Source organism: Myotis daubentonii, chromosome 1, assembly GCF_963259705.1.
Source record: "Myotis daubentonii chromosome 1, mMyoDau2.1, whole genome shotgun sequence".
NCBI classification, from domain to species: Eukaryota; Metazoa; Chordata; class Mammalia; order Chiroptera; family Vespertilionidae; genus Myotis; species Myotis daubentonii.
Genome location: NC_081840.1, coordinates 9,540,354 through 9,554,095, shown reverse-complemented (window position 1 = coordinate 9,554,095; position 13,742 = coordinate 9,540,354). Strand labels below are relative to the sequence as shown.

Genomic DNA, 13,742 nt, shown 5'->3' with positions numbered 1-13,742 from the left:
TATTATTTTTCTTGCTGGTTGGGTTGGTCTTGGGTAAGGTTCCAGGAACTATAACAGGATGGGGCGGGGGCTATATTATATACATGCTGACTTAGTCGTTTCCTATCTGGCGAGATCTGAAAAACGCCAGCAAGGCCCCCTGCTCAAAACTGCATCGCCTGCCGCAGGGCCAGTGCCAGAAATTTCAGCCCCAGACGTCCTCTTCCCTCTCCCCGGTCCTTTTCATTTTTTATTATTTTTAATGTATTTTTATTGTTGCTAGTATTACAGATACCTCCCACTTCCCCCCCTTCCCCCCTCCTCCCAGCCCCTGCTCTCCCTCCCACAGGTCTTCGCTACCCTGTCCATGGATATAAGTGTATCAGTTCTTTGGTTTATCTCTTCTCATCCACCCAACCCCACATCGAGGTATATCGGTCTGTTCCACGCCTCCCTGCTTCGGGTCTTAGGTTGTTGGTCAGTTCATTCTGTTCATTAGCTTCCACACATAAGTGAGGTCATGTGATGTTTGTCTTTCTCAGGCTGACGTAAATATTCACTTAGCATAATATTTTCCGGGTCCATCCATGCTGTCCTAAAGAATAAGAGACCCCTCTTGTTGACAGCTGCATAGTATTCCCTAGTAGTAAACATCCCACCACCACCCTGGTCCTTTTTAAAAATGCCTGGTCAAGGCCCCTATTGAGCCTGGGGCCTGCGAACTTCCCCTTGTGTCCCCAGGAAGGACCGTCCCCAGTTCCGCAAGTACGAGTTCGGTGCCTGCACCGGCAGCCTGGCCTCGCTGGAGGAGCATTCGGAGCAGCTGAAGGACATGGTGACCTTCTTCCTGGGCTGCAGCGCCTCCCTGGAAGGGGCCTGGGAGAAAGCGGGGCTCCCCAGAAGAGACCCTCCGGGCCACGGCCACGTGGGTGCATACAAGGTAGGGACACAGTCCACAAGGGCAGAACGACTTGAAAGTGTGGATCACCCTGTATTTTCCTGTGCTGGGAGAGCAGCGGCTCAGGAGGCGGGAGGCCTAAGCGCTGGCCCCAGCTCAGCCACCCTTGCAGCTGCTAACCTCCGCGCGCGAGTCTCTCTCCTGCCCACCCCCAGGACTGCCGTGGGCACCCGGCGTGGCCTGGGGTGGGAATCCAGCCCTTTCAGACAGATCGCTGCGGCTGCGTAAACCAAGCCTGTTTGGAATTTGTCTGGCTTCTTCGTTGTTGTTGTTGTCAACCTCACCCAAGGATATTTTTCCATTGATTTTTAGAGAGAGGGCAGGAGACAGAGAGAAAGAAACATCCATGTGAGAGAGACACATCGATCGGTTGCCTCCCGCATGCACCCTGACAGGGGCTGGGGGTCAAGCCTGCAACCCAGGTACATGCCCTTGACCAGAATCAACCCGCGACCCTGCAGTCCACAGGCCCACAGCCTAACCACTGAGCCGAACCGGCGAGGGCTGTCTGGCTTCTTTAACTTAGGGCAGCTCAGTGGGATTTTTGAAAACCCTCCCTGGCTCGCTCGTCCTGGCATCAGTGAGGATGCGCCCGGCTGGGTAAAAGCCGGGGATTTGTGGCAGAGCCCCGGCCGGGCCATCCGCTGCCTCTGTCAGGAGGCTGGGTCATGTTCTGGGCCGGAGGCGGCCGCCGGCGGTCACACACACGCAGGGTGGTCCCCCTCCCGGACGTGCCCGCTGTTAGGGCTGCCTCCCTGCTGTGTCTCCGAGGTTTTATTCCAGCCGCCGCTTGCCATGGGGAAGGAACCAGACTCCCTCGTTCCACTCACCACCCCCTGGACGTGGTGTGAGGTCCGAGAAGGTACCTGGCTGGGTCGGTGGTCAGCCAGCGTCCACGGCCCGCCCGGGTCTCTTCACGGAGGACTCAGTCTGGGGATCTCACCTTGAGCTGAAAGCTCTCTGGTTTGGGCTCCTGCCAGGAGGCCCGCGCTGCCTCTGACAATAAACAAGGCTGCCCACAGTGCGAGCTGCTTTTCACGCACGAAATAGGCTCCTGCATGGTTTTCTTGAAAGTAGGGAAGGGGGCGGGGCAGAGCCTTCGCTGCTGGCGGCCCGGCAGGGCCTGGCCCCAGAACACAGCCCGCATTTGCAGGTAAGAGCTGGGAGGACCTTGTGGCCCATCACCTGCGGCCTTTCGTTTTGGGTGAGGAAACTGAGGCCTGGAGAGAAAAAAGACTTTCCCAGGTCCCCAGGCCAGACGGGAGCCGGGGCCTGCTGGCTCCCAGGTGTACGATGCTGATAGTGGAAGTGGCTGTCGGCCGATACCTTGCAGGGGTGCTCGTCTCTGCCAGGCAGCGCTCACAGAGCCATGGCTTTCTCCTTGTTCTTTTTCCTTTATTTGCACACTGTCTGCGGCTGCTTCGTGCTGCAGCAGCGGAGTTGAGTCACTGTGTTGGCGGCAAGAACAGCACCAGATGTTAGCCGGGTGGTGTCAGACCGGACTTGGGTTCAGCAGCCTGGGTACTCGAGTTCTGGCTGAGAAAGAATTCACAGCCGAGACTCCCAACTGCCAGAGGAAGTGCATTTAGCAAGTCATGGAGGCAGAAGTGAGCCGTAGACGACATGGGCTCAGGGAACAAGTGACAGAGGCAAAGGCAGGGCCCGTGGAGCTTAGGGGAGAGAAGGCTCAAGGTAACGTGCCTGGGGCAGCGGTTCTCAACCGTGGCTGCACATGAGAATCACCTGGGAATCTCTTTAAAATCCTGATTTCTGGGCCTCATCCTCCGGAAATTCTGTTTCTTTGTTACTAAGGTTGTGGCCCCACCCCATCACAAAGAAACAGAATTTCCGGAGGATGAGACCCAGAAATCAGGACTTTAAAAAGATTCCCAGGTGATTCTAATGTGCAGCCAAGGTTGAGTACCACTGGCCTGGGGGGACGTGCCCCGAGAGGAGAGCGTGCCGAGCCAGGGTCTCTCTCCGACACTCACGGCCCCAGTGGCTACCGAGCTGCTTTCGGTTTAATGCTGACGCCTCTGCACATTAGCTCCTGAGACACGGCCTGGCAGCCACCTGCGAGCTAGTCGGCGGCCTCGAGCGGATGAAGGGCACCCTCGGGGATAGCTGCCCGCCTCCTGAGAGCGTCCCCGGCCTGTGTGTGCCCTCTCGGGTGCTGTTATTCAGCAGGTTCCCCAAGGTTTCATCTGGCCGCCAACATGGTCCCCGCAGATGACATCCTGGCCATGCCCTACATCTGTCCCAAGCCCCTGCAGGGCCCAGGCGCCATTCAGGGGGAAACACCCACCAGGAAGTCAGTCACACAGGCCATCCTGGGCCACTTCTCCTGAGTCAGGACAGCGAGGCAGGGCCCGGGGTCCAGGCACAGGCCTCTGTCCCTGTGCGGGCTCAGGAGGCCGAGGCGACTGGTGCCTCCCGCTCCGGCGTTTCTCGGCTCCGCTGCCCCCAGCAGCTTCAGCTGTGGCCCACTGGCCACTTGAGGCCCACGGAGAACATTTAGAGGATTCCATGGAATTGGATGGGGAGAAAAACCGTATTTTCACTAGTATTTTCAGAGCCTCAAACTGACCTTGAGCGCGGCCTTCGATTATGAACGCAGGCGACAAATGCAGTCGTATCTGCGACTCGGTGGCTGCCCCAAGGAACCACAGGCATTTCCATATCCCATCACGGGTCTTCAGACATCTCAGGATCATCCTGTGTGCTGATCACGAATTCAAAATTATCACAGCAGGCCTGTCGTCTTGCTCCTTAACCTGTTAATGCAGAGACACACAGATTGCTGGGTCACATTTTTCATCATCTGATAACTGCGTGTGCAGTATGATTGGTTTCCCTTATGATCCAAAGCATTTCCTTTCCTGTGGTCTAAAACATCACTTCGACGGGGCTCCCGAGCTGCGCCAGACTGCCAAAGGGGTCCACGGCACCCACAAAGTTAAGGTTCTCTGTTTCAGACCAATCGTCACCAGCAAACTTCTTCATCTGTGTGTCGCATGGGAGCAGAAGCTATATTTGTAGAAGAGCTACTGGGACCTCCTACCTACCTCATTCACTGCCTCGAACTCTCAGTACTCAGAGCTCCGTTCTGTGCTAATTCTATTTTTTAACATTTTTTTAAACAACTTGATTTCTTGGCAGACCACGGTGCCTTGCGCCACCGTTGCTGGCTTTTGCTGCCCTCTGGTGGTCACCATGAGGCCCGTGCCCAAGGACAAGCTGGAGAGGCTGGTGCAGGCCAGCTGCGCCCTGATGGGTGAGCAAGGACAGCCCGTGCACATCGGCGACCCAGGTGAGTGGCCAGGCTCGCTCATGACTCTGACAGCTGCTCGTGGGCTCCGGCCCGAGAAGACTGGAACGGGCTTTGTTCCTGAGCTCCCGAAGCTGGCCCTCCCGCAGCTGCGTTACCTGTGCTGGGTCGGCAGATGCCCCACAGGTTCAAGGGGCTGCCCTGGGCAGAACAGCTCCTGTGACCTTCAGGTGGACCTGGGGCGGGGGAAGCAGGTGGTGGAGTGTGGCAGCTGAGCTATTTGTCTTGAGACTTGAGCTCAGAGCCGCCTCGAATCTGGGCTGTTGTTCAGCGGCGTATTTGGCTGGGACACAGCTGCCTTCCAAATGTTCACGTGAGCTGAAACCCATTGATCCCCAGCATCTGAACTCAATCTGAGTGCAAGGAAAAACCTCTGAGAGTGAGCGAGCAGATCCAGGCGTGGAGGCCGCCCTGGCCTCTCAGAGGCTCTCAGGGGGCCTGGTGGGGACTTGGGATTGGGCCTTGGGTGCAAGTGAGCATTAGTGTCACTGAACTTGCTCAGCTGTGTCACAAAGTCAGACACAGCCTGCATTCTGTGACAATGCAATCAGCCCGTGCCACCCATCCTTTTCCAGGACCATCTACAGCAGTGGTTCTCAACCTTCCTCATGCCGCGACCCTTTAATACAGTTCCTCATGTTGTGGTGACCCCCAATTTCATTGTTACAAATTGAACATAATTAAAGCATAGTGATTAATCACAAAAACAATATGTAATTATATATGTGTTTTCCGATGGTCTTAGGTGACCCCTGTGAAAGGGTCGTTCAACCCCCAAAGGGGTCTCGACCCACAGGTTGAGAACCGCTGATCTACAGCAGCCCTGTGACTAGAGTTCCTCTTGGGGAAAGAACCATGCACTTCTCCACAAGTTCAACTCGGATGGGGGCTGCCAGGACAGGCCCTGGTGGAATTCACGTTCCTTTTCCCTCTGCAGAGCTGCTGGGAATCCGAGATCTTTCCAGACCTGACTACGGGGATCCTGTGCCGTGTCAGCCGGGGGAGGTCCCGGTGTTCTGGCCTTCCCAGCTGACCAGTCTCGAAGCGGTCAGCAGCTACCGTACGTCCGGCTTCTGCGGGCAACTGCTCTGGCCTAGGGTGGAACCTGGTGGTCTGTGGTTTCCGAAAGGATTGGCTCACGGTGCAGTGACTTAAGGAGGGAAGTCATGTGACAGAGACCTGCAGCCCACAGCCAAGATGTCTCTGGCTTCTTTTTTCATCCCGGGGTGGGTCCCGCCAGAGTAGCTTGTCCTTCAGCTCAAATTGTCTTGATTAAACATATTTCTCTCCTCAGAAGGTTCATAGCTAGGTCCAAGGGCCATCCTTTAGATGGACTTTTTGAGACATTTTGGAGGTTGGTGTGGCTTTGAAAGCAAAGGCGAAAACAGACAACAGGACTAAACAAACCCACTCCACATGGTGTTTGCAAGCCACACTGGCAGTACATTTTCCCAAAGGCCCAGGGTGATCTTACAATGAAGAGCCACATGAGGGCCCCAATTAGCTCACGGTGAGGGTGGGATGTGAGCGAAACATAAAAATATAACGATTGCCGCCCGTTGTCGTAGACACTGGAACATTCTAGTGTCTGCCATACATGTGCTACAAATCGTAGAACTGAGTGTCACTTTCCATTTATTTCCTTAGCTATCAGAATGGCCTCATGAGAGGAAAAGACATCCCTGATATGCTGATGAGGCATAAACCCCAAGACCCATGGGATTCTGACTATTTAACATGAATATTTGGGCACCTCCTATGTGCCAGGCACAGGTGAGGTCTTGGGCCTCACCCCCGTCCTGTCTCAGCGCTATCTTTGTCTTATAGTTGCAGATGCAGGTTTGGAGAGGATAAAGTTGCATCTCCAACTGCAGTGTGTTTGCCATGCTAAGTCATGTTCTTAGAGATTCCGCTAGAGTGCTTCCCATTGCTGTCAGCTAGCAGGAGAGAGTTTTCCAAAGAACAAAATTAGCCTGAACCAAAGCAAAACATAAGTGCTCAGAGAAGAACAGAAGCTCCGTGCAGAGAGAGCTGTTTGTTAGCAAACAGAGCATTTGCTGCAAAGGGAGCGAAATGGTTGATGCACTGTAAGAGTTCAGGAGGTACTTTCTGATGTCCCTGGGGTTGTGTTGATGGGGCCCCGAGGGCCCCACCTGTAGCTGTGGCTGAACTTCACTGGTTTTCCCACACTCACCTCATCCTCACTTTCCTAAAACTTGAAGGCACCAAGTTTTAAGTGGAACTTATTTAGCCATAAGCCAGCCTATGGTGCCAACAAAGGGTGCAAGGAGTGCGGTTGGGGGAGGCAGTGCATGGCCCTCTCTTGTCCATCAACAGCAGGCTAGCCCAGAATGCACTGGGCTTGATGAAGGGGTGGGCTCATCCCTCTTGCTGTGTGTTTTAGAGACCCCGCTGGCTTTCACCAGCGCACCGGGCTCCACGGTTATGACTGACCTGAAGGACTTGGAGGCTCCAGCCGGTTGTCCCACCCCAGAGGGAATTCCAGAGGTCCATCCTATTTCCCAAGATCCTTTGCACTACAGCATCACATCCGCTTCGGCCGTGCAGAAGATCAGAGAACTAGAGGCTGTAATTGCCGTAGACCCAGGTAAGGAACAAACATTCACGCCATCAGGGCCTGGAGAAATTCATCACTGACACGATGTTCAGTGAGAAAGGCTGTGTGGAATTGTATCTATAGCATGATTTTAAAAAAATGATTTTGTTGATTTTTAGGAAGAGAGGATGGGAGAGGAAGAGAGAGACAGAAACATCAGTGAGAGACAAACAGCATTGATCCGCTGCCTCCTGCACACCCCCTACTGGGGATCGAGCCTGCAACCCGGGCATGTGCCCTGACTGGGAATCGAACCAGTGACCTTTTGGTTCACGGGTCTACACTGAACCACTGAGCCACACCGGCCGGGCGATAGTATGATTTTTTAAAATGTTTATACTGTATATGAATCCCCAAAAGGCTAGAAGTAAATGCCCCGCAGTACTGAAGGTGACGGTCTCTGGGTAGTAGAATAAAGGGTGATCTTTCTTCTTCTTTATTTTTTCCCCCAAAATGTTCAACCTTCAACATGTGAGCGAGTTTGGGAGGCGGGCTGGTTAGCTGGGCACGTTGCCAGAACTAAATTGGGGTTGGTGAGGTAAGAAAGAAGGGCGACTGGTTTCTAGGTAGCCAAGTGCCACTGTTCAAACATCATCATCCATGCATTTAACAGTGGCCTCATCTCCCCCTTTTTTTGCCATTGCCCCGGGGTTGGGCGCAGAGCAGTTTTTTGTTTTTTTATACAGGGGAGCAGGGACTGGAATTCTACTCTTTGGGGGTCCTGGTGGGCAGGACCCTGTAGTTTGCCTCACAACCGTTTGCAGCCAACCTGGATATTGCACTCGCGTCTCAGAGAAAAGACAGTCCTTCTGTGGTTTGTCAGCCTCTGGCTTTCGAGACAAGGGCAGGGCTAGTGGGGCCCACGAGGGATCTGCTGGGTCCAAGTGGGAGGAGGTTTGTGAAGGCTGGTTGAGGGGCTTTCAACTTCCCGCTGCGCCTTCATTTACCGGCTGGATTTCTAATTCAGGTGGCCAGCAGAGGGCGCCATTGTGCTTGAGTGGTTTGAGGTTTTTCTGTTTTTGTAGGTTTTTTTCTGACAAAGGCTCACAGAGAAGCAAGGTGTAGACTTCACAGCTGCTCTGCACCTCAGTTTCCTCATCAGTATAATTGGAGCAATAACAATTACACCCTTTCTCTCAGGGGTTCTGATAGGTCATGAGCATAATAGTTATTATCTACTGAGTTCTATTCTACCTGGGCCAGGCATGTGCTAAAGCATTTACATGTTTCATCAAATTCTCCCAATAACCCTAGGAGGCAGCTGTTATTAACTTCTTTTAACAGATGGGGTAACTGAGGCATATAAGGTTAAGAAACTTGCCCAAGTCCACATACCTAGTAGATGGTTGGGCAGAACTTGAACCCACACTTGCTGACTTCAAGGCCACGATCAGTAAGTGGGGGATAAATTGGAATCTGACTCTGAATGGTATGTGCCCGGCATTTAACGTGCTCTGGCCTCTTCTGACTCATACCCCAGTCCCTCTCCTGCCCTTCTCACGGGCTGTGATTCTACCCCTGGTTGTTCTTGCACGTTGACCGCCTGAAGAGGGCATATGTGGCCTCGCTGCTGGCCCACCAGACACCTGTCCCCCAAGCAGATACCTAGATCGACAGTGGTGGGGTCTGCAGAGAGCAGAGGCGTGAGGCCAACCTGGGAGGTCGACCCTCCAGGCCAGACTCCTGAGACCCCGACCGCTGATGGTGGTGACATTGGGGGAGAGAACAGCGCCTGCGCAGGGCCACGGAGCAGACAGCCTGGGTGCCCGCTGGTGTTGGCTGACACTGTGGCCCAGAATCCGACAGAGCAGCCCAGCCTGAGTCATGTCTGACCTTTCCCCTGGACCTGAGAGCAGAGGCTGCCCCCCAATTGCAGAGGGATCTGCGATAACAAAAGTTCCTGTGAAACCAGAGGGCATAGCTTTTTGCTTGATTGTCTGTCAGGTCTTTCATTTGGTCATTCATTCATTTATTCTGCAGGGAATATGGTTCTCTTAACCTATAGACACACAGTAAATGTAGGACGTGGTTCCCGCGCCCCCCGCCCCCAAGATGCACCTTCTAGGACAGTGATGGCGAACCTATGACACGCGTGTCCGAGGTGACACGCAAACTCATTTTTTTGGTTGATTTTTCTTTGTTAAATGGCGTTTAAATATATAAAATAAATATCAAAAATATGTCTTTGTTTTACTATGGTTGCAAATATCAAAAAAATTTCTATATGTGACACGGCACCAGAGTTAAGTTAGGGTTTTTCAAAATGCTGACACGCCGAGCTCAAAAGGTTCGCCATCACTGTTCTAGGACATAGGCATGTACAGAGGTGAACGCTCACGGCTGTGCATACCTAGTCTCTTCCGTAGTTAATCTCCTTGGTGGATATTTTTTTACAAATCCCTGTAGTCCTTTCTCTCTCACAAACACTCTCACCCACGCTGACGGCTCTCTCACACGGCACGAGGATCGTGAGGAAAGATGAATTATTGACTCTGCCTTTAGCTCAGATTTTTTTAAAAAAGTAACTGGGAAGTGAATTTACTGCAGACGCAGGGCACCCACCGCTGAATAAAATGTCCTGGGAGGGCGGCCACAGCCCCCCACTTGGTGCTTGTGCAGAGGGGGTCCGTCAGGGCCTGAAGCATGGGGCTCGGGGAAAAGGCAGATCTATGACCGTCTGGATGTGCCAATATCATCGATCAAGGAGCATCTTTGATCCTCCAAGCACCAGATGCGCTTCACTCCTCCGCTGTTCAATACGCAGATATAAGATTAATGGCGGTGGACCGGGCACTGCTCCCTGGGCTTAATAATAGAGCCACTCTGTCATTTCTGAGAGGACGTTGGCTTGCATCTGAGGTGCCTGGAGACTCCGGAGATTTATAACAGTCATGTTTGCACTAATAATAAATCCATCACAAATGCACAGACCACTTTAGAGTTGACAGAGTTCTCTCCTTCTCTTGTGTGTGTGTATGTGTGTGTGTGTGTGTGTGTGCTCAGTCCAAATAGGTTACAGTCCAATTTCCTCCTTGTTTTCTTTCAAAATTTATTTTTCTCTTTTTATCGACAGCAACTCATGTTCATTGTATAAGTATATGAAAGTAAAGAGGCAATGCAAATTACCAGAATCCCACCCCAAATGTTGGCCCTGAAAAGTCTTTCTCTTCAGTCTTGAACCTATAAGACTGACACCAACAAAAACAATATCTCTCTCTCTCTCTCTCTCTCTCTCTCTCTCTCTCTCTCTATATATATATATATATATATATATATATATATATATATATATATATATATATATGAATCATGCTGTGATACTATTTTAGAGCCTGCTTTTTAAACCTTTTAATACGCTGTGAACATTTTCCCATGTCATTCGCCTTCTACAGCAATCTTTCTAATGTCTGCATAGGGTTCCGTTTTACAAATGTCCCGCCCCTGTTGCTAAGATCCTCTTTGGCACCATAACAGTGCCGCAGTGGCCATCCGCATGACTGTTCATTACTGACCACTTTACTGGGTTACCTTCCTAGAAGCGATGGCTGGCTCCCGCAGACAAATCTATGGTCCCCACCAGATGAGTGTTCTGGTTCCCATTCCCACTGGCAGCCTCCCCCCGCCCCCACCTGGGCCACCCCCAGGCTCCTCGTAGGAACACTGAGGTCAAGAGCAATCCAGGCCGAGGCCAAGGTCACGCAGCTACGATGTGCCAACACTTGGACCTGAATGTCAGTTTCCAGATTCTAAACCTGGGACTTTTCCTCCATAGCAGGAATCCAGCCCCGGGTCCCTGCAGAGTCTCCCGGCACCTCCAATGCACGCTGACGCCCTCTCCGGTCCCTTAGGCCCACCTCTCATTTTAGCCGCCGCGGGGAGGGAGCCCTGAGCCACATCCCGCCTCCACGTGGCATTGACGTGCTCCGTGTGACCTGAGTGTAGACGGCGGCACGGTGGTATGTGACGAGAGTCGGAAAGCTGTGCTGCCCGGCTGCCACGGGCTTGGCAGCCACTGGCGGCAGCTCTAAGAGATGCTGCTGGTGCCCTGCCCAAACCCCAGCTGCAGCGGGCAGCTCTCAGAACAATGGCTCCCACCTTAGGCCGGAGTCTCTCTGCTCCGCCACCAGAGCAGACACAGCCTGGGGGTGCGAGGAGTCAGCGTCCCGATGGGCAACCTTCAGCCCACAGGGGTCAGGAGCCAGTGCAGGCATGCCCAGTCCCCCTGTCCTCCGGAAGGACAGCCCTCAGCTGTGCTCCATGCCATTTCTTTCTTTCTTTCTTTTTATTGATTTCAGAGTGGAAGGGAGAGAGAGAGAGAGAGAGAAAATCAATGATGAGAGGGAATCGTTGATCTGCTGCCTCCTGTACACCCCCTATTGAGTATCGAGCCTGCAACCCGGGCATGTGCCCTGACAAGGAATTGAACTATGACCTCCTGGTATATGGGTCTGCGCTCTACCACTGAGCCACACTGGCCAAGCTCCACACCATTCTTACAGGATTGAGCCCCAGATGCCTTCAGAGTTCATCTGCTCGCCCACACATGCTTTAGCGGCTTCTCTCCTTTTTCTCTGTCATGTCACCTCCTCCACCTTCTGACTTCTTTCCTGCACTCACTCTCCATTGGAATGCTCTAACGTCCTAGGGTCTTCTTTTGAGGAATCCTGTGTCCCTTCCTCCTTCTGTGGTCCCCTGAATTGGGGTTTGCCGTAGCCAATAAACCCCAGGATGCTTTGCTCAAATAAAATAGAAATATATGCCTGTCACGCAACAGTCCAGGGTGGGACTCCCAGCGTGAGTATTCAAGCTCAGCAGGAAGGCGATCTGCTCCAGCCAGTCACTCAGGGACCCAGCACCCTGCCATCGCCTCATGAGACCCCTAGAGGGCGCCAGGTGTCAACAGCTCAGCCCCCCCCCCCCCCCCCCAGGAAAGGAAGAGCTTGGAGGAGTGCATGGGAGGTACATGGCCAGGAGGGGGCGTACATCACTCCTACTCAACCGGTCTAGGACTGCTACCTAGAGAGAACCGAGTCTGTGGCCACAGCTAACTGAAAGAGAGGCTGCCTGGCCATGTATCCCGCTGCCCTTCCCTAGCGGGGCAGGGGCAGAGGACACGTTCTGGTGAACAGTTGGCAGCCTCTGGCACATCCCTCAAAACTACCTCTGAAACGGACAAAGAAGCAAACTGCTGTCTGCATGAGTTTCTACTTGAAGCACAATTATATGATTGTGTGATTTTGTTTTATTTTATTTGTAATTTTAGGCAACAGGGGCATCGGGCACCTGCTCCGCAAAGATGAGCTGCTGAGGGCCTCTCTGTCGCTGTCCCACGCCCACGCGGTGCTCCTCACCACCGGGTTCCCCACGCATTTCAGCCACGAGCCCCCGGAAGAGACGGACGGGCCACCGGGCGCCATTGCTCTGGCCGCCTTCCTGCAGGCCTTGGACAAGGGCGTCTCCATGATCGTGGACCGGAGAGCCTTGAGTTTGTTCCAGAAGCTTGTGGAAGAGGCTGTTGAGCAAGGTGAGCGGTGAGGCGAGGGCGGACGGTGGAAGGAGTCAGTGTTTGTGGAACTTCTGCTCTGCCCTCGACACAGGCGTTTTAAGTCCTTACAGCTCAGAACAACTCTTTAGTATAAGCAACATTATCCCCACTTTATAGAGGAAAAGACTGAGGCTCTGAGAGAGAGGTCCAGGTGATCTGGAATTTGAACCCAAGTCCATCAGGCCACAGAGCCCATGTACCTGATGCCCAACCTGTGAGAGGTGGGGTGGCCTAAGAGGACTCTTGGCAACACAGGACATCCCTAGACGCCTGGCGTTGGGGATGGGGGAGTTGAGAATAGCGTGACCGAGAGGCTCAAATGGCAGCGTCTCATCTGTGGCCCAGATGGGCAGGGCTGCCCCACGCTGCTCAGGTCCCCGGAGCACACAGGTGGGCAAAGAGCTGTGAGTGATGGGGCTGTAAGGCCGGGATGCCGAGATGGGTCTCAGGCGTCTCCCCTCTCCTTCATCCTGCAGGTGTTGTTCAGGCATAAGCTGGGAGCCTCATGACTCTCCCCTGCTTCTGACTGCCCATCTCTCTGTGTCCCTCAAAATGCATTCTTCAGGAGCCATAAATCCTTTTAGCCTCTCATAAGAGTTTCAACCCCAGGAAGGCATTCCTAAAGCCCCCGTTCCTTCAGAAGTTTCCAAAAGGATGTGTCTGAACATACAGCAACGAATGTATGTTGAGCACCTACTATGTGCCAGGCGCTATTTTTGGCTCTTGAAATCCATCAGTGAACAAAACTGAAAACAACCCCACCCCCATGGGTGTCTATTGTACTGGAGTGTGACCGACAATAAACAACACAGGGAAAAAGGAAAGTGTGGGTAGGCCCGGTGGGGGGCTGCTGTTTTAAACAGGATGTTCAGACAAGGCTTCACGGAGAAGGTGCCATTGGAGCCAAGACTTGAAGTCAATGAAGCAGCGAGGCCGGGGCTGGCTAGAGGAAAAATGTCCCAGGCTGTGACCTTGGCCGGGACAGAGGCCATTAGGTGGAGCTGAGGAGAGGGCAATGGTCAGCGACTAGCCCAGAAAGGATGAGGAGAAGAGAAGCTGGGTAGGGAGACACAGAGGTCACAGGGGCAGACCGGGAAGGGCCTCAGGGGAACTGTGAGCACCTGGCCTTTTATTCTGGGGGGGATAGCGGGGGGGGGGGTCTTGAGGCACTGAGAGGAGAAAGGCGTGTTCTGGCTTTGGCTTTCATTTTTTTAAAGATATGTGTTGGGGTTTTTTGTGTGTGTTTTTTAAATTGATTTCAGAGAGAGGAAGGGAGAGGGAGCGAGAGATAGAAACATCAGTGATAAGAGAGAAC

The 13,742-nt window shown here is 53.1% G+C and overlaps 1 protein-coding gene across 1 annotated transcript in view; it reads left to right on the top strand.

Annotated features, from left to right (window-relative positions):
* DGLUCY (D-glutamate cyclase) overlaps positions 1–13,742 on the top strand; it is a 69,666-nt gene that overhangs the window by 29,883 nt on the left and 26,041 nt on the right. Inside the window, exons 4-8 of the mRNA XM_059688118.1 lie at positions 721–919; positions 4,097–4,247; positions 5,203–5,325; positions 6,670–6,873; positions 12,146–12,406. Coding sequence (XP_059544101.1) covers positions 721–919; positions 4,097–4,247; positions 5,203–5,325; positions 6,670–6,873; positions 12,146–12,406 — 938 coding nt within the window. The remainder of the gene's footprint in view (positions 1–720; positions 920–4,096; positions 4,248–5,202; positions 5,326–6,669; positions 6,874–12,145; positions 12,407–13,742) is intronic.